The following is a 25,267-nucleotide window of genomic DNA, read 5'->3' as shown; positions in this document are numbered from 1 at the left end:
ATTTGCTCTAATTACTTTTTAAAATGCATTTTTTGAAAGACTGGGTCTTCCTATTTCACAGAGGCTGGAAGTACAGGGGTTACTCACAGGCTTAATTCTACTATCGACTAGCAGAGTAATTATGGTCTGTACCATTGCCAACTTGGGCTGAATTGTCCCTCCTCTGGCAACTTGTTGGTCTCCTCCCACCACTGCTACAGGCTCACTATATTGATGACAGACTCAATAGAGAAACATATTTTACTCATCCCAATTGATGCTCAGAACTCCAGAATTCAAGAGATCTGCCAACCTCAGTCTCTTTGGTAGCCTGGATTACTGGGGCAAACCACCACGTTCAGCTTCTAATTACCTCTTGAATTATTTTCATACATAATATAATAGAAAGAATGCTAGATATCGATTTAAGTGGCCTTGGTTCACATCCTGGTTCTAACATTAACAATTTACATGACTCTTACCAAATCATTTAAAACTTTTGGACCTTAGTTCTTCATCAGTAAAATGAGGTGGCTCCCTTTATGTCCTCTAATGGCCCTTCAGCTCTAAGTCTATGATGCTATGGCAATTAAGAAGTTTATTTGAGGGCATGTTTTGTGCTGCTTGCCCTGGGAACCAAAATTGCTGATTATAGCTTTGTTTCTATTTTAAATGAGTTGTACCCCACCAAATATGCAAATTAGCTTAAACATCAATAAATCAAAGCCTGGTTAGGCTATTAATTCCATTTCTGTAACTTCAGATGGAATTGAATTTAAATGAAGATTTAAGGTGACTTTCCTTTTTCTTTAAATTATTCAGACAGAAAGCTTCCGAAGCTTCTGAATTTGAATCTTGACCTGATAATATTCAGTGTTATTGATACATTGAATGTGAATTGTTACACAGGGAAAGTGGGAAGATACATGTGGAGAAATTTCTTCTAGTTATTGTATTTTACTTAATTTTCATAAGCTTCCTTAGTTTCTGCTAGAAACAACTGAGATAAAGTGGATATGCCTTGTTAAAAAAATTAATAAAAACTATATTTTAAGGATGCTAAGAAAAGGTAAAGGTAAAAAGTGAGGCATTTTACTAAACTTCATGAAAGAATGGGATAACAACTGAATCTGTGATTTCATTGATATTGAGGACTCTCAGATGAAGAAACTTCCTCTACCAATGAAGGTGAGCACCTTCTCTGCAATTAGCTGGCTCTGTTATTGACAGGTCAAGTGAATTGCCCATAGTCACACAGCCAGTATGCATTGGATTTAGAACCTGAATCCAGGTTTTACTGGCTCTAAGTCCAAGCCTATCTACTATGTCAGTTAGGAGAAAGAAAGGAAAAGCAGAAATGACAAGTTTCATTAAAGGAAACAGCATATGAATAACAAGAAATAAAAAATGATAGACAAGAGAAAGCATTGACCATAAAAGATTTGTCATATATATCCACTTTAGTATCTTTGCCAAGAAAACCCCAAAAGGGTCACAAAAAAGTCAGACACAACTGAAACACACACACACACACACACATACTGACTCTACAAAGCATGTTTTGAATATGGCTATTTGGCTGTTATGTTTTTTAACTCTAAGTTTTGGAGGACAATTTTACATATACATTTATACCATGAACTCCAAAATGGCTATAATAATTACATTGAAGAGAAGAAAAAGCAAAATAAAAACTGATTTTATAGGCAAAGTTTGAACTGATGTCATTTATTATCTGTTCAACAGAATGTTCTCCTTACCTCAAGAAGTAGAATTCAAAAATCACTCCTTAGAGCTGAAAAAAAGTTTTATGATAGCTGCTTAACTTGCTTATTGTTGATAATAGTTCAAAAATTCCACAAAGATGTATTGTCTACTACATGCAAAAGACAGTGTGTGAAAGACAGCAAAATTTTAAAAAAATCTCTGCAGTGATAGTCTTTGCATTCTCCTGCATTCTGCTTGAGTAGAGGGGAAGACAGCAGATACCATATTTATGTAACAAAATACCATAAGACAATTACGATTATGTTTCTTGGTGTTGTTTTAATTAGATAAAGGACTAGCTCATCATTTTTTTACATCATATCTCCTATCCATATCAATTTAGTTCAGAGCTATAATTGTATCTATTCATTGTGACAGCAAATCAAGGCTTTTCGGGGATAAAAAGTATTATTGAGTCATATTACTTGGCAATTTATTGATAGTTATTAGAGCACATCATGGTAGAATCATTAAATAGAATAATAAAATATTAGAGTTTTAGGAGACTTTGGAAAACATCTAGTCCAAAATCCTCACTCAAACAGGAATCCTTCCTACATCATCTCTAGAAAGTGATCACCACATATCTGTTTGAACAATTTTAGTGATGGGGAACACATTATATTATCCATACACACATATTCACACCTACATCTATAGCTATGTCTATATCTCTAAATCTATAACTATGAGAGACAGTGTCCTGTAGGAACACTTGATTCAAGTCCTGTTTGATACATACTGTCTATATGACCTTCAGTCACTGGACTTTTTAGTAGCCCAGGCAACTTCAGGACTATTAGTTGCAGAGAAGGTACCTATTTTTACTATGTTATGCTTGTGATATTGATTCTATACTTTTCTATCTATATTTTATATTTATAAATTAATATTATATTTATAAACTGATATAAATATTCTAAATACATGTGTATAATTATCACCAACAACAAACAAATTAAGTTGCTATCATAATACTTTTTGTCAGCTGTAAGATCAATGGAGTGATTTTTAAATTCTATTCTTTTAGGTAAGTAGAGAAATTCTGTTAAACAGATAATAAATGACATCAGTACAAATCCTCTGTCTATAAAATCACTTTTTATTTTGTTTTTTTCTCTTTAATGTAACTATTAAATCTATTTTGGAAATAATTATATAAATTTATATGCAAAATTGTCCTTCAAAACTTAGAGTTTAAAAAAAAAACTATAGCCAAGAAGCCACATTCAATATATGTTTTGTAGGGTCAGTAAATATATCAATTCTGTTAAACATATATCTACATATACATGTATATTCTTTTTCATAGATATATAGTTCTTTTCCTGATAAATTTTATTTTGGAAAGAAAAAGAAATTATTAATGCTATTCTAGAGGAAAAGGGATCATTTAAGTTTTATTTCATTCAGCAAAATTAAAATAGGATGAGATCTCTAGAAAAGACTTTCACTGCCTAAAGACTTCACCTAGAAGTAGTCAGAGGTGGTGATGGTCAGTACAAAATGGAATTTATGAGGACCAGATTCTCAGTTTTTAATGATATGCCTTGATGGAGGATGGAATGGATCATATAAGAAGCCCCAGGGTGTTATACAACACATTGCTGGCTAACCTTCAGAAGCCAAACAATCATTAAAAAAAAAAATCAGAGAGAGTGGTGATAGCGGTGGTGAACTAAAGCCAGAAACTCAGCCTACATACCTGTTTTTTTTTTTAAAATAGAATCATTCTTAAAGTTGGAGTCTTATGATTCATTCTGACCATAATGTTTTAAGGAAAGAGGATCCCAGAATTTTCTTTAGGAAGCTATTTGAAGAGATCCCTAATTTTCAGAGTTTTTTTTTTTTAACCAGTTTCTCTTTCTTTAGAACATGTCATTCAGAACACTCAGAATCCATTGAGTTACCAGTGTTCTTTCCTGCAGCCACTGGAATTGGGTAAAGCACTATAATTAGAGTCAGAAGATCCCTTCCTATAGAAGGACTAAGACTCAGTAATTGGACTTTTTTAGTAGTCAGCCTTCCAAAATTACATTTTTCTGCCTATAATAAGCATTTGTAATTATGACATGGCTTATATTCAAATAACTGGCTCAAGTTTCTCTAAGTGTCTTTATTTACTAGAGTAAGTTGTATATTTCTTTGTTAAATTGCATTTATTCTATTATATATTTGTTTTAAAAAATCTTTTGGGTATAACAAATTTCAAAAACAATAATGAGTCTGAATTTTCTCCAGTATTATATAGAGGACAAAATCATTAGAGATGATTGAACAAAATTAGAACTAGAGGTGTGACAACATGGGTTAATTACTTAGCCTCTTTGATCCTCAGTTTCTTAGTCTATAAGAAAAGAATTATATTTGTAATGCCTCTTCACAAGGATGCTAGTAAGAAAGCATTTTGTAAAACTTAGCTCATTATGTAAATGTGAAATAATAACAATAATAATGACGGGTTTTATTGTATTCTCATTAGAGAACTGGCCTAAATTGATTGGCTCAATTTCATTTTGGTGAATACCTTGATGTGCTGATTTTATTAAAATTGTTCTTGAGAAATGGTTCATTTAGGTTCAGGTTTTAGAAAATTAATGTGGTTTCTTTCAATTTGGGTTTGCCAGTTTGGTTCAGTACACATCCCAGATTATCATAAAACTTAATGATCTACTAAGGCATTTTGAAAAAGCTCTCCCTTAGGTTTCAGTTATTGCAACCCAAGGTTGTAGCAGTGTTTAAAATTCCATGTCTCAGTTATTAGGATCAGTAAGTGAAAATATTTTCTGAGTCTTGGTCCCTGTTACAAAAAGCAAGATGTGAAAAGAAAGTAAAAAGGTTTATTTCAAGCAAACCAGTATTTGAATTGACAGCAGAAGTATAAACAGGACCCTAATTAAGCCATTTGCTAATCTGTTTTCCCTGTAGCTGTCAAATTTGTTCTTTAGCCATGATAAATCTATTAAAATAGAACTGAAATGTTGAAGACCTGTTTTACTGGAAGTCCTAATCATTTCCTTGGGTTTCTCTGCCATCTTGTGGTTCAACAAGGAATCTATCTGTATTCCAACATAATTTGTACTTACCTCCTGTTAAAGATTTTTTCTTCTCACAGAACTGCAGTTCAAAGTATTTTATAAAACAACTGGACAAGTCATTAAGTGTTGTCTTAGCATGTCCAAAAGCTTCTAAAATGCAATTAACCTGTAATATAACAAAAGTTTGTTACGGACTTTGTTTTTAAAAATGCATATGCTTTGTGGAAGTAGGGTATTTTCAGATTTCTTAACGTTGTCTTTCTGTTTGCAATCACAAGATGAACTGAATTATCTAAATAATATAGCTCTACGGAGCTTTGAAAATCTTTTGTTCACTAGATGACCTAGCTTAGAACAGTCACTTAACCTTGAAGCATGTTTGTACCAAGGAACTGCAAAAGAACTGCTTCTCCCATCACTTTGTAACAGGTAGTAAAAAACAAACAAACAAAATCATTTTTGGAGGGGTGTCAAAAATATTTTCTAATTTTGGCTATAAATAATGACCTAATCTTTTCTTCCAAGTAGTGAATTTGAGTTAATAGCAATATGAAGTAGTGGACAGAGTGTTGGACTTGGAGTTAGGAAGACTTGGTTTCAAATTCTGCCCTAGCTAGGTCACTCTAGGCAAGTTATTCAACCTCTATGTGACTCAGCTTCCTCATCTTTAAAACTGGAATAGCAAAACATTTGGTAAATTTTAAAATCCTATACAAATGCAAACTGCTGCTACTGCTATCATCACATGGTTGCTTTCCCATATATTACTCCATGCAACCTGCTTGTGGAAATTCCATAAATTGAGGAAATTTATAGCTGCAGCAATTCTATTAATAAATGTTTTCACATTTATTGACAGCTCTTGAGATGATGTATATAGCATTGTTTTTTTTTTTTTCAAAAAAAGCTTCTTCTGCTTCTTTCAGCCAAGTGTTTGACAGTGAGAGTGATCAAACAATTCTCCAACGAATGACAGAACCAAGGAGGGTCTGGGCGGCTTTTCTCTCCCCTATATTTCAGAAAGAATTGTTTTACTGCAGGAAAGAATCACATCCAAATGTCACTTCCTCTACCCTAGACAGAGTCCTCCTGGATGAATTAATTTGCATGTTGTTTGGCTCTCCTAGAATTGAATTATTCTTACTTAGATGACATTTTTATTTGTATTTTCTGGGTTTAAAAAACAATTTTTCCTGTGTTTGCTATATAAAAACACCTCATTCATTCTGAATAGTTTTCAAGTATGAAAGATTACAAAAAATATTTTGTTTGTCACCTACCAAACAGAAAGTGATATGAGATATGGGGATGTAAATAAAATGTATTAATGTCTTTTCACTAGATGTCTTTATTCTGGGTATGTGGTGTTACTTGGCATGTAGACTTGTGAGTTCCTAGGAGTCACAAAAAAAAATTTAAATCTTTTTACCTTTAGCACTTAGCATAGTGCTTGGTACATGATAAGTGCTTAAAAAAACTTGTTGGTGACTAAAAATGACTGAATTGCAGTGATTTCAAAGATGTTTAGAAATGACTAATTTTTAAACTTCTAAAACATATAGTCAGCTTCCTAGTTTAAAAAAAATTGACTGGAGGAGCAGTTAAGTGACCAGAGGATAGAGCACTGCTTCTGGAATCAGGAAGACCTGAGTTCAAATCCAGCCACTTGACACTTACTAGCTGTGTGATCTTGGGCAAGTCATTTACTATTGCCTCATCAAAAAAAAAAAAAGAGGAAAAAAAGTTGACTATACTAGAAAATTTACTGTTATCACTTCTATCTTTAAAGAAAGTAAAACTAAGAGGCAAACATTAGAAAGTTTTAGTGGCAGAAATATTACTAATAATATAATTTGGAATAGATTCCATTACATCACTCTTCACAAGTAATCTCCTATTTTGTCTTATCCAGTCATGTCCTGTTTAATTTTTTTTTTAGGTGAGGCAATCGAGGTAAGTGATTTACCCATGGTCACACAGCTCTAAGTATCAAGTGTCTGAGGCTGGATTTGAACTCAGGTCCTCCAGACTCCCAGGCCGGAGCTCTAACTATTGTGCCACCTAGCTGCCCCATGTTTAATATTTTTAAATATTAACATTGTTAACTAATAAAGAAAATAGAAGGTAGTACCTTGCCTGTGCATCAATTTCAATGTTTCATAGTAGTTATTTAGTAAAAATAATTTAAAAATAAATACCTAAGAAATTATTTTTAAATTATTTTTACTATTAATCTTTTATTTCTTAAGACCCTGATAGTGTCATATTATATTAATGATTACAAAATACATATAAAAATTGACAGCCAAATAAATATGCAAGGTATAAAGGTTACATTGAACTATAGAACATTAGGAAGTAGAAAAGAACATTGCATTTATTTTGTATATGTTCTGTTAAATATATATGTGTGTATGTATATATATACACATTATATATAGATATAATTTTTCTCTTCCATAATAATGTAATTTCCTTGTGGATGAGGCCTATTTCATTTTTTGTCTTTATATACTCAGTGTCTAGCACATAGCAGACACTTTTAATATTTGTTGTTGTTGTTGTTGACTGACTGATTGATAGAAGTGGTAATCAGAAGACCTAGGCCCCACTGGAGGTTATATCACTATTTGCTGGGCCACTTTGGATAAATTATTCAATATCTTAGCCATTGTAAGTCTGAACTCAATGAGCATAAACTTTATAGTTTTACTATTGACTGTGCTAGAAGCCCTTGGCTTTCTGATTCTGATATGTTATATTCCTTTTGTCCTTTCCTATTCTTTTGCCACTGGAGAAATTTAACTGATTTTACTCACTTCAAGATTATAGTGAATAACCTCATCAGAGTCATGGTTTCTGCTTAATAATAAGTTTTGAATTTTTTAAATAGATTCCCTATGTCACTGTTCATAGTAATTGCGCTGATATTTTTCTCTCTCTCTTCCTTTGTGTCCCAAATCAGCATATAATGTCCTGATCAACCAGTAATCAACCAGCTCCCCTAAACTTCTCTCCTACATTTCTCAAAAGTTTCCTTTCCCTAAACCCTCCAATTTGTTCCTACATCCTTCAAAACTTTCCTCTAGTAGTCATTTGTCTTTAATTGCTCTCTTTCTCCAACGACTCCTTCCCCTTTATCAACAAGAGTTTTAGGATTCCTTAAATTAAGTCTTCCGTACAGTTAGCAGGGGAATCTCTATAGCAAGATTCTCAAATAAATAAGTAATTTCTATGACATGTAAGGAATATATTAAAATGTATAAGCATAAGAGCCATTCTCCCAATGACATATTTTCAAAGGATATGAACAAGCAATTTTCCAAGAAAGAAATTCAAACTATAAACAGCTGTATTTTTAAAAAAATGTCCCAAATTACTGATAGAGAAATCCATTTTATTAATTTGATTTTTTGTTTTGTTTTTATTTTTTATACTTTCTTCTTTGATTATCAGGATTTCCATTTTCATTTTTAATTTTTTAATTTGATGGTCTTTCTATCATTTTAATTGCATTGCTAACTCATTGCTCTGTTCTTTTTCTTTTTTGTTAATAAAAATAATTTAAAGATATAAATTTTCCCCTAAGGACTGCTTTGGCTATGTTAATTATTTTTTGGAATGTTTTCTCATTGATTTCATTATATTTAATGGAATTATTTGTTTTTCTATTGTGTGTTTGTTGATGCAACAATTCCTTAAGAGTAAGTTATTCAGTCTTCAGTTGATTTTAATATCTTTTCAATTTATTTAATATAAATTATTTATTTCACCTTATTTACATTACATCATGATCATTAAAAGATGGGTACAATATTTCCACTTTTTCTGTATTTTATGAGGTTTTTATGTTTTAAGAAATAATTATGTACAACTAAAATATGCATACTCCTTTCTATATTCATTCAATAATTGCCAAAGGTATACCTTATCTAATTTTTCTACAAGTCTATTCAGGTCCTTATCCTACTTATGATTTTTTTTTACATTCATTTAGGGCTGTTAGATAAATTGAAGTCCACCACCATTGTAATTTTATTGTCTATTTCTCTTTGTATTTTCATTTCATTTTAAGTATTGAGAAGCTATTTCCTTGGGTGCATATATGTGGAATATTGAAACCAATTCATTGTTATATTACATTTCAGCAAAATGTAATTTCTCTTTTTAGCTCTTCAAATTGTCTGTCTTTGCTGCCTGATATAGATTTTTGTTAATTGCAAAAAAAAAAAAAATAGATGGAAGGACGCTACATATGTGGTATATCACATGTACCTTCAGATGACGTCTGTATAATATGAATTTTACTTAACTGTTTGGTTTTGTTATGAGACATCTCATGAAATGGGAGTAACTTGTAAATGGTTGAAATGTAAAAACAAACATCAAACAAATTATATGTATATATATATATGTAGTAAAATGAGTAGAACCATATGAAAAAATTGTACAATAACAACAACATTGTAAAGTTGAAAGACTTAAGAATTCTGATCAACACAATGGATCAATCATGATTCCAAAGGACAAATGATGAAGCATGCTACCCACCTCCTGCCAGAGAGGTAATGGATTTAGTAGAAAATAACTCATGTTTTGGACATGGTCAATGTAAGAATTTGTTTTGCTTAGCTATGTATATTTGCTACAAGGGTTTTTTTTTTTTTTCATTTTTCCCCCAATGGACAGGGTAGGAGAAAATAGATTTTTTTCATTAAAAATGAAATAAAATCCAAAAAAGTCAAGAGATCAGATAAAAGTCTTTCCTTGGCTTTTCTATTTTAACCAATTTCTTGGGGGAAAATGTCTAACATAGTTAGCTCCACTTTCTCATTACCTACTCTTTCCTCAATTATTTACCATGTATTACGTAGCCACTACACTACATAGTATAGAGTGCCCTCTAAAATCAACAATGCCCTCCTAATTACAAGATCTAATGGCCTTTTTCAATATTCATTGTCCTTGATCTATATTCAACATTTAACTATTCCTTCCCTACTAGGCAAGGACTATTCCTCCCTACTAGGCTCCCTTAGGCTCAAAGATTTGTAATTTCATATTTTTCTTTTCCTGGCTATTCTTCCTCCTCCTGAGTAATCAAAATATGTGTTCTTTTGCGGTCTTTAGCCCTGTTCTCTTTTCCCTCTATCCACTCTTCCTTGGAAATATCATTTACTCCAATAGATTCAACTACAGCTTCTCATTGCCTCCTGGCTGAACTTCTGTGATCAGTCTCATCAAACAGTCATCTATTAAGGGCCTATTTTGTGCTAGATGCTGAGGTTACAAAGACAAAAATGAAATCCACCCTGATGACGCTTACATTCTATTGGGTGGAAAACATGAACACAGAAAAGTCAATGCAACATAAATCCAAAATAAAAACAGTTTATTGAGGGGTGCATGATTAAGAACAATGGATTTCCAAAAAAAAAAAAAAGACCTCTTGAAGGAACTTAGTTGCACTTGAATTCTGATACTTGAAGGCTACTAGGGGTTCAAAAAGCTGAGTTGAGAAAGAAGAGCATATCAAGCGTGGAGGACAGCCTATGTGAAGGCATGTGGTAGGAGATAGAATGTTCTATTGCACAGTGAACATCAGTTAGGTCAGACTGGCTGAAACACTAAATGCATTGTGGGTAGAAATATGTAATCAAGGGCATCAGGAGGAGTAATCAGAAATAGCTTCTTACTAGTATTTCTGCCTCCTTTTCAATCAGTCTTTTGCCTTGTTGGTAGTCTAATTCTTATGCTTACTGGTCAGGTCAATTCCCTGATCACAAAATTTAGGTTCATAGGATTTAGAGCTGGAAGGCACCATGAATCAATTAATTAATCACCTAGTCCAGCTTCTTCCTTTGCAGATGAGAAAACAGGCACCAAGAATTGAAGTGATTTTCTGAAGTCCCATAGACAGCACTTAGCAGAGCTAGTTTTTTGCAGCTATTGCTGCTGCGGCTGCTCCATCCTACAAACTGAGCCAACAGCGGTTATGTTTGGGGGAAGAGAAGTCACTCAGATCTGCTCCCCCACCATCTTCATTTTCATTCTAGTCATTTTTCTACTCTGATAATGGAATTATTCCTCCTTACTCTAACACACACACGCACACACACACACACCTCTCTTTCCTGGGAATTGTAATCAAATCACCACTGCCACTGGAAAGGGTGTATTAATGAACTACTGTATTATTTACTTCTTCATGAGCTTAGTCACTTCCCAGACCATAATACCCTTCCTTGAATACCATCCACCTTTATGTTGCCTCCCCCATTTGAATATAAGTTTCTTGAGGTAGGAACTGTCTTGTTTTTGTATTTCTCCCAGTGTTTGGAATATAAAAAGTGCTAAATAAATGCTATGGATTCATTCATTTGCATTTAAATTCATAACTCCAGTACTACAAAGTGCTGCTCTCTTCATTAGCTTCCTATTCAAACAATTAACCAAGCAATCAATTGCCAAATGCAGTAATTCCTAAACACAAAGAGCTAAGGGCATGTAGAGGTATATATAGTATATCTTTAAGGATATGAAAGACAAAGTAGGGGAATATAAGGTAGTTTAAGAGATAAGCATTATCAGGTGAGGGGATTAGGAAATGCCTCTGTTAGAAGGAATGCTTCATTCTGAAGGAAGAGAAAGAATCTAAAAGTAGAGGTGAGGAGACAGTACATTCCAGGGGACTAGCTCCTGCAAATGCAGAGGTAGGAAAGATGGAATGGTATACATGAGGAACAGAAAGTAGGCCAGATTGAATGTATTGGGAAGGGAGAGTGATGTATAAGGAGGCTGGAAAAATGGGTTAATGCAAAATCATAAAGGGCTTTAAAAGCTAAAAAGAAGTTTTATCTGATTCTAGAGGTGACAGGGAGTCAAGGAAGTCTGAGTGGGGGAGTGGCACCATTTAAAAGAAAATCTGTGATTTTCTGTGATTAAAAAAAATCATTTTAGTATGGTGGATTAGAGTTGGGATAGATGACACAGGGAGACCGATTAGGAAGCCATTAAAATAATGTAGATGAAGGGTAAAGAGGGATTGAACTAAGATGTTAGATAAGTGATTACAGAGGAGTAAGATGAGAGATGTTATAGAGTTAGAAATGGCAAGATTTTTGAATAATGTGCTGTGAGGGAAAATAAAGATGTCAAGGATGATGCTGAATTTTCAAACCTGGCAGACTAGGAAAAATGGTAGTACCTTCAACAGCATTAGGCTTGTTCTGAAGAAAGTTTGGTTTGGGGGCACAGATCAAGAGTTCAGTTTTTTACATGTTGAGTTTGAGATACCTCCAAAAAATCCAGTTTGAAATGTGTAATAGGCCGTTGGTGATGTGTAACTAAAGCTCAGGAGAGAAACTGGGGATGGGTCTATAGATTTAGGAATTATCAGTATAGAGATAATTAAACCTGTGGGAATTGATGAGGTCATTCCCAAAGATTATTGTTGTTGATGCTATTTGTCCTTAGTTCTCAACGGGGACCAATGACATGAGGAGGGTGACATATTGATTTGAAACTGAATTGGATTCAAGTGAGGCAGGGCTGTGCAAAATCATAAACTTCACTCTCTCCTCTAGAGGCATCAGAGTGCAGGAGCAAGACATAGATCAAGATGACTAGTGATGGCCCTGGATGCAGTGGGAGACTTCAGCATTTTTAATCCAAGGTCTCCCAGGTCTCAGTTTCTCTGAGGCAATACCCATTCAGTTGGACAATGCCACTGTTTCTTCTTCCTGCTATGTGGTTGGTGCTTTGCTAGGCAAAGACAAAAGTGAAACTTTCTGAATCACAATAACTTACATTCTATCACATGAAAAGCATGCACACACATATAACATATGCTATTATATATATATGATTATGTGTACACATGAGTATTTGCATATGTTTATATACACATTCATACATATAGTCATAGCATATATGTATATGTTATGGTCTATTGTATTGGCAGCATGCATATAAACTATAGTAGCATATAGTATAGTGTATATAAATATGCATACATTCTATTGGAGAAATGTGAACATATGATCTGTACTATTAGATACAATAATACATGTACACATACAATCTATATTGTTATATATCCTTATTTTTATATTATGAATGTGCTATTATACGTGATGGTATCATTTGTGTGTGTGTGTGTATATATATATGTATGTATATATATACACACACACACACATATATGGCAAAAGAATGACCATAGACATATGTCCACACATGTACAATGTCCATAGATATACGTAAACACAGGCATGAATATATAATTATATGTTGATATATATCCATGACATACACTTACATCAAGTAACTATAAAAGCATACTGATTCAAACACTGAGTTTTACATTTTGATTAGCCATTTGTCCATTAGGTGGCAGTAAAAAATGTGTTTTGGACAGTTTTTGAGAAATTCAAAGCTAAATGAAGCCTTCTTCTTCTTTTTTTTTTTTTAATGTGTGTAAACCATCACTCTGAGTGGCACAAATAAGTAAGTTGTCTTCTAATGGTTTCATTTTTTTTGAACTCCTGAAAGAAAATATGCATAGCTTCTATTAATACTAATTTAGAAAATGAATTGAATTATTTTGTCTATGTAAGAGAGTTCTGTACAGTGAAAAGAACACTGGATGAGATACCAGGAGATCTGGTCCTATTCCTGGCTCTGCCATGTGACAAGTCACTGCATCACTTAGGGCCAATTCTAAGTCTTGTTATTCTTTTGCTTGGTATGTGGATATATTTATAAGAGGCCTCTACTAAATTACTTAGATTAGTTTTATTAATGTTTAATTTTGAGACTTCTAAAAGTATGGAGATATATTGATAAAATATCTTTTCTCTAGAATTTTCTAGAAGACAAATACACAAGATTCCTTAGTGAAGAATGAGAAATTAGTGTTATAATATTTCCTAAAACTAGTTGTTTAAACTAAATGTTGGAACTCTAAGAAAATTTGTTTACTAAGAGTTACATTTTTAATTCCAGGCAGTTTTCTTTCATGGAAAATATATTGCAACTAATTGTAATAAATTGAAATTTAGGACAAGTTGACAATAGCATTTCAGTTGATCATGGTGCTATCTAACAAGAAAGCCAATATCTATGATAAAATGATTGTAATTCACATACAGGATGATATTTTATACTTCGAAGCATTCAAGAATAAAATGTACACCTGTGTAGAGTTTATAAAACAGGAACATTATATATCCAAGATGGATATTATGAATGAGTAGGTATGAGCCTATTAAATGCATAACAACCACCAGAAACCAATTTGCTCTAGTCTCTTTTGCACTCCCCAGATGTCACCTCATCTCTCTGTTTTCCCTCCTAGTTAATAGGGTATGCTGTTTATAGCCACTATGTAAACTTCTGACATTGAACTCACACGTCGACCCTTTTAAACTTGTCTTCTATGCATTCCACTCCTCTATGCTTGTATTTAAATTAACAATGACATTAGTCTCAAACCCAACATGTCCAAAAATAGAAAGGCTTTCTCTAAAAACCTCCCCTCTTCCCAACTAATACTGGTGAGGGCACCACCCTCCTAGTCAAGCAGGTTCATAAACTCACATACTTACACTCACTCCACATATGGAATTTGCTGTCAATTATTCCTGTTTTCAACTTGTAAAAATTGTCATACATGTTCTATTCTCTCCGCACACAGCCACCACACTTGTTCAAACCCTCATTGCGCCTCACTCGGATTACTTCAACAACCTTCTAATTGTTGTCTTTTCCTTAAAATTCTCCCTCACTCCAATTTATTTCTACTCGACTGCAAATGTGATTTTTCCAAAAGGGTATGTCAGTCTAAGTCACAAGCTTCCCCCGACTCCAACTCTAATGGCTCTCTATTATCTCTAGGATCAAACATAAAATCCTCTATTCAGTTCCTTCATAGTCAGGCATCTTTCTATTTTTTTAGTCTTCTTATACTTTACTTTTCTCAATACAATCTATAACCCAGCTACAATGACCTCACTCCATTTCCTGACTTTGTGTATTTGTACTAGCTGGGTCCCTTGCGAGAAATGGTCTCCCTCCTCATTTCTGACTCCTAACTTACCTGACTTCCTTTGATACTCAGTTTAAATATCACCTGATCCAAGAATTTTTTCCTGACCTTACATGTCCTCCATATGCTCCCTCCCCGCATTTCCTGTGAGTTATTTTTTATTTACTTTTTCTATCTGTCCCGCATCTGTCTCTCTGTCTCATACACAGAAACACACACACATGTATATACAAATACACACACACACACACACACACACACACACACACACACACACACACATAGCATTATTTCCCAGGACAGAAAACTGTAGTTCATAGAAATCATCACTCTTCCTTCAGGGAAAAGAACAAACTAAACCAAAAAAAAAATAACCAAAAGAAACAAAACAAACAGTACAAGTACTGTCAAACCTATCAAAATTCTTTTGATATTTCACTATAGATTCACAAAAGAAATCTGAAAGATAGCAATGACATTTTAAAATCTTCAAAGAATTTAGTTAAAATGTGGAAAGGGAAGAATGATTCACATATCATAATGCACAGTGCATTTTGGAAATTAAAAGCACATCTTGCTTAGAGATTATTCATGGAAAAATAGATTGTTATATCTTTACTTTTATCAGGAAGAATCTGAAGTTGTGACACTATAATCAAATCCATGAATTTTATTATTCCCATTAATTAATTTCAATATATTTTATAAGACTTTGGGATCCTTAAATACAAGCAGACACCAAAAAAAGTGATGTCTTTCATTCTTCTAGTTTGGCCCCAGATATTTAAAATATTTTGAGTTCCTGTGAACAAACACTGGCTAGAACATATAAGTTATGGTATAAATATATGTTACTAATTTTAATCTCTTTAAATGAAGGTGTAACCAGAATTCCAAAACCCATTTGTACAGGACTCTCTCTTTATTAGTGGAGATCATTTCCCCGTACCTGCCTGACGGGTGGGGAGAGTTAGTGAAAAATAGGAGAGAGGAGACCTTCAGTTTTTTACTGCAGTAGTATCTTCAAGTCTCTGCAGATTCTCTTGGAGTCTCTTATCATTCTGTACTCCCTCCAGCTTCAAGAGTAAAGATGGTTGATGACAACCCTACTTTATGTTCCTGAAGGAAAAGACTTTGGGGAGAAGGCAACATGAGAATGAAGAGGTAACTCTCTGGCTTTGAGGAGAGAATTCCATAGCAGTGGGCTTAGGACTCTTGTCACAAAGGGAAGGACCTCAAGTTTTTTTTTAACAGAAAAAAGTCAATTATAGCAGGTCTTATTGAATTTAAAGGCATTCAAATGCAAAAGTAATGGCTAAAAATTTATCACAACTAGTTACATTAAATTTGAAATGTTCACAAGGCAGTTTATGATGTGTATTTTCTTCATGTAAGTTGCCTACAATTTTTAAGGCAGTCTCTTTGGTATTGTAAAGGGACTCTTCAAAGTAGATAGAACTATAGCAACATTATCTTCTCCCTCTAAACAACTCCAACAGAGGCAGGATTTCATGACATAGGGAACATCAGAAACTAAATCAGTCATTGTAGAATACTGATCTGGAAGTTTTAATGTTTGAATGTTCTCTGGGTTTTTATTTTGATAAATGACTCCTGGGATAAACGCAGCTGTGTTTATCACAATGTAATCAGATGTACTTGAATGCATAATCACCAAAGTGCAGGTGTATTTCTGTGTGTGTGTGTGTGTGTGTGTGTGTGTGTGTGTGTGTGTGTGTAGTGCACATCCAGAAATTCTAATTCAGTAAGAGTCTGAATTCCCTCTCCAGGCTATTACTAGTCTGCATCAGCACATTTGTCGTATCTCACTGTGAAGTGATTACCTGGGTGGAACTGTTGTGTTTGTTACTCTAAGTCACATGACACTCATGCCTCATGATAAAAACAACTTAACCTATTTGACCATCACTTTCAACTGCTTATGTCCTCAGACCCTTTATTCTCAGCAAAACTCATATCCAGTTCTTTTCAAGAGGAAAAATACACATTTTTCTGCTATGTGAAATTAATGGTTCCCTGCTTAAATAATAGAAATTGGCTTGAGTGAGTAATAATTATAGTTTTTGAATAAATGTAGCTTTCCCTGGGGATTGCTATGAACATTTCATTAAAATGAGAAAGTTTTAAATATCTGCATAAAAGTAGGTGAAATATATCAAGGATAATGATAGACGCACTGTTTTAAAGTTCAGTTCAGATCCAACAGAAGAAAATAAAAGCATATTACAGAGAATGAATGATTTTTTTTAGAAGCATTTCATTTAACTTATACAAACAAAGTGTTCCATATAAAGGAATTTTTCAGATAACTGAAGTTTGTGCCAATGTTTTTTTTTTATTGTAACCATTTTGATGGAAATCTTCTATTAAAATGTATTAAACATTTCCCTACTCTGTCAAAGCACAGAGAACATTAATTCATCTTTTTTTCTCAGTGACTCAGATTCATTATTATGAACATCAATTACTATATTGAATTAAAGAAGTGAGACCCTTAGGAGTTACTGAGATGTATTAGGATGCCTGGCTCAACATTAGGTGGCCTCAAATCATTAAGTTTTTGAGTTTGGGGTTTCAAATATACCTACCTACATACATACAGATAGTAACAGATATACTTTTTATTAAAAATCTATACTCCCTTCATGTTTGGCTTGTTTTTCTTTTTTTAATATGATGGCCTCTTTACCCTCTAATTTTCTGCTTCTAAAATAAAGGAGGTTATATGAATAAATGAATAACCAAATTTAGAATTATGTCTTAAACACAAGCAAATAAACCTTGAGTAAAGTACTGGAGCGTTCTTTTATGAATTAAGGTTCACTATAATATTTTTTTAAAATGCTTTAGGTACTAAGAGGGGTTTTTTTTGGTCTTTTGTTTCTTTCTGGGGGCTAGCTGAGTATTAGGCATTACTGTATCTTTTAAAATCAGGAAACAGGTGTAAAGATTTTTATCATATATATATATATATATGTATATTACATTTAGTTATTACATGACCTTTAGCTATCTATTTCTAATAGAGATATTTTTCTCCTCTGGGGAAAAAAGGTTCTCAGAGGATCCTGGGATTAGATCTCTCTGCTGGGAGTGCTTGGTTCTCTAGGAGAGGGGTAGCATTCCCATCTTAAAAAAAAAAAGGGTGCTAGTAACTCATATTCATTCACTCTCATAAAGAAAAAGAAGTCCAGCTTTTGGTAAGAATAAAGCAATGATTTAGCTGCTTATTAAATAGAAACAGATACTGAGATAAATGTTATTTTTAAAAATTTTTTTTGGTGAGGCATTTGGGGTTAAGTGCCTTGCCCAGGGTCACACAGCTAGTGAGTATCATGTGTCCAAGGCCAGATTTGAACTCAGGTTTTCCTGACACCAGGACTGGTGCTCTATTCACTGCACCATCTAGCTGCCCCAGAGATAAATGTTGCTCATGAATGTCTTGTCTCTCTAGTTTAACTATAATTCTTTGTGAAGATGGGTCATATTTTACACAAACTCTTTCTGCCTCTACTAATAGTTCTGGTTGCAGTACTAGGATCATAGTGGGCACTCAATAAATACATTTCTATTTTATTGAAATGATTAGAGTCATATTTAACAATTGTTTTATACATAAACTGGGACAGTGGCTACTCCAAACCACCATTTTTTCACTTGCCTTCATATGCCTAGCAAATGATTTTGTATTGTGGCTTAGTAATAGGATAGATGTCATTTAACGTGATTACCCTTAGTTTCACTTTTCATACTTTATTCCCCTGTATCTTCACCTATTCTTCCCTCTTTTTTCTCCTCTTTCAATGGAGGAGGTAGTTTTCCTTTCCAGGTATAACCCTTTCACTGATATACACAGACCATCTTGCATGTGCTCCTCCAAGATATTTTATTATCCATGTTCCCAGCTCTCTCTCTTGAATCATCAGTCCATTTTCCTCTACTTCTCCTTCTCATCTGCCTACAAACCTTCTGTCATCTCTTGTCCTTAAAGAGAAAACAAACAAAACAGAAGAAAAAAATCTTTTCTTCTACTCTCAACTACTAAGTCACCTACCCCTCTTTTCCTTTTCACTGCTGAACTGTTGGAAAAAGTATTCTACACTTATCTTCATTTTTTGCACTATTAGTGTTAATTTCATCTCCCTGGACAATGACTCCTATTTTTCCTTCCCACTCCATTGAAATTTTTGCTAAAGTCAACAGCAACCTTCTGATCATTGAATATAATATTTTCCAACTATTCATCTTCTTTGACATCTCTATAGCATCTGATATACTCAAACCTATTTTTGAAACCTTCTATCTCATGGACTTTTTGGTACTATTGCCATACCTTTAAATACTGCTCTGCCTGTCCCTATACCCTGACATTCCCTGTATTCCTCTTTCCTCTTTCTCTTTTTCCCCATCCCTTCCTTGGCAGTATAAGCCATATACTCTGCTTCAACTCAACCTCTATGTGGGTAACTCCAAATTTTATATCTTCGGGTGCCAATGAGCTCTTAACTTTTTAGCTGCCAGTTGGACATCTTCAGCATGAATTTCAACCAAACACATTAAACCCAACATGTCTTAAATCAAGTTTATTGCCTTTTCTCCAAATCCTGAAGTCTTCTGATTCCTGTGTGTCTATGATGGTCTCTGCCACTTTAAGTCACCTATATTAAGAACATCTGCCATCTTTGCCTTATCTTTCTCTTTTTCTTCTTACATCCAAGAAGTTGTCAAGAAATGATGAAACTTCTTCCTAAAATTTTTTTGTATTTTTATTCTCACCATCCCTACCCTCATCCAAGCTATATTACTTCTTGCTTAATTTACCACAATAGCCTACTAACTTGTCCTTCCCTCCCCTTCTCATGCCTCTTTATTCAGTCTTGATGCATGACTCTGCCAGGAAGATTTTGCTAATACACATATATAATTATGCCCATGTGTTGTTCAAAGCCTTTCAATCTCTACTATCATTGACAGATATCATTAAATTAAATGAATATTTAGCTTATTATGTTTATCTCAGTATCCTAGTTTCTGAAGGAGAAAAAAATAAAACAAAACATAGGACCTGACCTCAAGGTGATGAAGACTAATAGACATATAAGATATATACACAAATAGTCATACAATAAAATAAAATATGTCAGATATATGACAGACATCAAATGTTATGAGAAATGCTTTTTAGAAAACCTGTGGAATTTAATTGAATGTAAGTTTATATGTTGTAAGTAGGTTTCTCCTGCTTTATGTCCAATGTGCACCTATTTAGAATTAAAAGAGAATAGAGCAAAAGCTTATGGAAGTGAATGTTGAAAACTAAAAATAAATAAATTAATTTTAAAAATAGAGAAGACAGTTTTGTTTGAGGAAAGAACACCAGGCTTAGTGTGTAAAAAGGACATTCATTTATGTCCTGGTTATGTCACTTAGTTATATTTCCTGTGTGTTTTTTTTTTAAATCAACTAATCTCTCCTGCTCTCAGTTTTCTCAGATGCAACCTGAGCCATTCAGAAAAGATTATATCCTAAGTATGTTTCCAGTTCTAGCATTCTATGATTCTGTCTTCAACTTGCACTCCTATGATTCTCTAAGTCAACCAATGATGGTACTTACATTTTTTATTTTGCAGTCAAATAAACACCTGCTGCAACTGGATCGACATGTGAGATGCCTCACTATTTGTTTGCTGGCTTCAGATTTCCCTGAACCTCTTTCACCACTACAGAGAGAGAAAGAGAGAGAGAGAGAGAGAGAGAGAGAGAGAGAGAGAGAGAGAGAGAAGGAGATAAGACACTCATTCAACAATTCAACATTCTGGTCATAATTACTAAGCAGAAATAATCCTTAAAGACAAAGGCAAAGAAAAAGTTAGATATTTGGGGTTTCTAAATATTAGTTTGCTTATGGTTTATTGTTATTGGTTATTTAATAATAATATTAATGATGCAGATTTACATACAGTGTAATTTTTGCAAAGCATTTTGGAAGAAAGGAAACAAGTATTTATTAAGTACCTACTATGTGCCAAGAACTTCACAAACATTATCTCACTTGATCCTCACAGTGACCCTGTGAAGTAGGTGATATTATTATCCCTATTTTATAGTTGAATAAACTGAGACAGACAGAAGGTATGTGACTTGACCAAGGTCACACAGCTAATAAATTTCTGAGGCCAGATACGAACTCAAGTCTTCCTGATCCTAGGCCTGGTGTTTTCTCCACTGCATAACATAGCTGTCTCTACTATATATTTATTTAATTGGCATATAACTAAGGATAATCAAAAGCTAAAGTTTGTCATCAAAGATGGAATATCTACAATTTCCCCTGACAAAATTAAAAATATAATATTTTGATAGAAAGTAAAATAGGAATTAAAAAGTACAACAAATTGTCTATTAAATACAATTCCACAATACTGAAATATAATGGGTTAATTGTTACAAATTAAAAACATTGCCACAGAATATTATTAAAGCAGCACTAATGAATATGTAATGTAATGAATATTTCCACATTCATGTAAAGGTAACCTAAAATATCTTCTTAACAACAAATAATAATGTGCATGTGTTTTTGCTGATCATTTCCCATGTACTGGCAGTGTGCTATAATGAAAACATTTGGCTATGGGCTATTTGTAAGGAATGGTAAAGTTGCAATAGAGTTCTTCATAAATATCTCAATCACTAGGAAAAAATGAAAACATCTCAAGCTCTCACCATATAAAATACATGAAATTTAGCTAGATAGAGCAAAGATTAGGGGCCAGGGAGTTCATATGTATATACTATGTTGGGTTCAAGGCATTTATTTTCATTTGGTGATTCATACCAAAAAAAAAAGTTAGTTATCTACTGTATTTGCTTTTATGTGCTCTGGACTGGGAACATAATTTTCACCAACACATTCGTTAAAATATTTCCATCAAGACAAAACAATTTGGCTGTTCCATGAAGCTTGTTTTTAATAAAATTACTGATTTGTCTATTTTAACTCAGGGATTTATTTATTATTCAGTAATGGGTATTGTATATCCAGCATTGTATCCAATATGGTCATTTGCACACATATCCAATACATATTGCAAACCATCCAATAAAGCTACTTTCTTTTACAAAAAACTAGAGCCATTATATGGGAAGGAGGAATACGAATATGATGAGAATACCAATGATTTCAACTGTATGTTCTACCTTATCTGACATTAAAAAAAATAAAGAGAAAAACCTGATGAATATAATGAATCTAATGGAGCTTTCCATACAAGGTCTCAAGTTTTTATGAACATTGAATGATCATTAATATGGAATAAGAGCCATACTCATTTGAATATGGAGAAAGAGGACTAAGTAATGATTTTGAAGGTTTTGACAGTTGGAAGAGGGTAGAAAACAGAGGCAACAACCGGGTAGACAGAGAAATGCCACAGAGACATAGACCATTAGCAGTGGATTCAGCCTTAGACATCATCTTACCTAACTTCCTCATTTCACAGAGAAGGAAAATAAGACCCAGAAAAGACATGTTACTTATACAAAGTCACATCACCTATAAATATTGGATCTGGGATGAGAGCTTTCTTCCTCTTCTTCTTCAGAGTCTAGATGATTTGAGTTCAATTCTCCTCAACATACACCCTCACTGACTGCCTGTGAGACCCCATGCAATACACTTAATCTCCTAGTGTCCTGGTCAACTCCTTAGATCGACAAGTTGTGGAATAGTTGCTGATCTGTACTAGTTGAGGGAGTTTCTTCAACGGAAGTTCCTTATACCAGTAAAATCACAGGCACAGATTTATCTTTCAAAGTATTTATAGATCCTTAGAATGAAGTACTCAATATTTTTTTGGTCTCCGTATTGGCTCATCAACACCTGAACCACTCACTGTTCTAATATCTGACAAGTGTGAATGGTTTTGAATTGCTTCTTCATGCTTTTAATCACCTCTCTGTCCTACACTAGGCAAAGGAAAGGGGAAATGACCCTATTTGTAAGAAAGAATGGAACACTTATGCAAATTAACAACTATCTTTGTCTTTAATAAACTTGACCATTTAAATTTTGTGCCTATACTTTTAGGTGTTCCAGTAGGAAAAAGACTACTATCCTGCACTTATCTGCAGTTACTCATTCACATTGATTCTCTTCTGTCTGACTCAATCTACCTGTCTTTGTCTTCCTTTTTGTGTCTTTGTCTCCGTCTCCATTTCTATCTTTGTTTCTGTTTCTGTGTGTTTATGCGTCTCTTTTTCTGCATCTCTATCTCTCTCTTACTATCTCTCTTATCTCTCTATCTCTTCTTTGATCTCTGGCTGAATAAAATACAAAAGGATGCATTCTTATTCAGTGCCTCCCTCCCTTCTTTATATCATCCTCACACGAGTAGGAGTGGAGGGTATTTTTTGAGAAGACAAGATATTCCATTAAGTTAATATGTACTTACTAATTCAACAGTCACCGAAACATTGAACATCTTTTTCCAGGATTTTTCCTCCTTTGCTCTTTGGTACCCATAATAAATATATCACCATAGCTTTGATTTTGTTATATGTTTATAATATGCTATTTTTTTCTTAATATTTGCATGGGGAGCATATTTGTAGATTTTCTCCATGTTTTACTGATTATTCATTTATTAGCAATTATCAGTTTTAAGTTTAAGACAAGAATAAAAAAAATTACAGAATTCATGTATTCTATTCCGTACTAAACTATGAAGTTCATGGAGACAGAGATTATGCTTTATTTATCTTTATATCCCCCCCAGGGCCCTACATAGTGTTCTGTACAGAGTAGCTGGATAATATATGATCGTTGAATTGAATTCTGTGCCTTATGAGGAGAAGAAATAGCTCTCTCAAGGGTGTCATGGAGATAATATATAAGGCTCACTTTTGGGAACCCAGTTAGCTGGAAATATTCAGCATTTAATTAAATCCTCGTAGCATTGAAATGGTATTACAGTAATGATATCTCTCTTGTATCTATATCTCATTCTTAACTTTGTATTTCTGACAAGAGGAGGCCAAACTAGGCATGACTTAGATGATGTTGAAAAATTCTAATTCATTCTGGTTTAAGAACACCAGTGACTATGGAACAATTCTGAGACAATCTGAAATTTTCACTGTCCTGCAAACCAAAACTTCCAATTCAAATTAGAAATACATTTGAAATTCTGGTTTGTGCCACTCATAGGCAAGTAAAAATTATTTTCTCTGACCCATGGCTTAAATGTGGCACAGACCAACTACAGCCGGGGGTGGGGAACCTTCATTCTTGAGAGCACGTGTGGCCCTTTGAATCCAGCCTTCACAGAACAAATCATTTTATTAAGGATTTATGCATTATATATAAGTCACGAGACTCTTCATTCCCAACAAGTACTTAAATGTGTTTTATTATTAGAGAGGATTCTAATAGCAATATCCTGGGAGTTCAACAGCTCCCTAGCCTTATCTTGTTGCTTAAAATTTCACTGTAAAAAAGCATTTCCAATGGTTATTAGCAGGCTATCCAAATTAGCAGGCTACCATTTAACGATCTCTTTATTGGACACATGCTGTAACCAATGAATTGCTCATAAAGTGCAACTTTTAGTGTTCCCATTTTCCTCAATGCATACTGTTTTATATTATTCTCTTCAGGTTTGATCAGGAAAGATTTGAGAAAACAGATGGTTCCTATGTAATCTCTCAAGTTGTGTATTATAACTGTACATAAGGCCTTCCTTTAAACAATATACTTTTAATGCCTGTTCTTGGCCAGAGACCTACAGGCCTCTGGATCCTGAAAGGCTGAACTTATTGAGCAAAAGCTCTGGTAGGTCTTAGCAAGCTGAACAGAGTTTTAGTATGCATTTGGAGATGGTCTCAGGATGAGTATAACTAAATTCAGAGACTGCTATTATCAGTTAAGTCACAAGGTGATTAATATTTTGGCCATAAATCTAGAAGAACATCTTCTAAGTAACACGAGTTAGATTTTTTTGTGGATGGGAGGAAATGCCACACTGATTTCACTTGATGCTATGGATAATCAATAAAACATGAAGAAAATCTCCAAAGTGTCAGTCAGTATGCATTTATTCAGTATCTATTACATTCTAAGCATTATGCTAAGCTCTAGGGATACAAAGAGGTGCAAAAGACAATCCTTGGGGGTGGAGCCAAGATGGCGGAGGGAAAGCAGTGACTTGCTAGAGCTCTCTCCCAAACCCCTCCAAATACCTATAAAAAATGGCTCTAAACAAATTCTAAAGCAGTAGAACCCACAAAAAAACAGAGTAAAACAAATTTCTAGCCAAAGACAACCTCGATGGCTGATCAGAAAGATATATCACTCTGGGCTGGGAGAGGAGCGCAGTTTGGTGTGGGCGCGCAGGCTGCAGCAACCCTGGAGCAG

At 33.9% G+C, this 25,267-nt stretch overlaps 1 protein-coding gene across 1 annotated transcript in view; it reads right to left on the bottom strand.

The window, feature by feature from the left end:
* The window catches only part of LOC114046106 (unconventional myosin-XVI-like), a 682,808-nt gene that overhangs the window by 373,316 nt on the left and 284,225 nt on the right, over positions 1 to 25,267 (bottom strand). The window contains exons 14-15 of the mRNA XM_027866360.1: positions 20,468 to 20,573; positions 4,833 to 4,950 (exon numbers count right to left, since the gene is read on the bottom strand). Coding sequence (XP_027722161.1) covers positions 4,833 to 4,950; positions 20,468 to 20,573 — 224 coding nt within the window. The remainder of the gene's footprint in view (positions 1 to 4,832; positions 4,951 to 20,467; positions 20,574 to 25,267) is intronic.

The sequence above is a fragment of the Vombatus ursinus genome, unplaced genomic scaffold (genome assembly GCF_900497805.2).
Source record: "Vombatus ursinus unplaced genomic scaffold, bare-nosed wombat genome assembly UNPS02014781.1, whole genome shotgun sequence".
Lineage (NCBI taxonomy): Eukaryota > Metazoa > Chordata > Mammalia > Diprotodontia > Vombatidae > Vombatus > Vombatus ursinus.
This window is presented reverse-complemented; position numbering and strand designations above follow the sequence as displayed.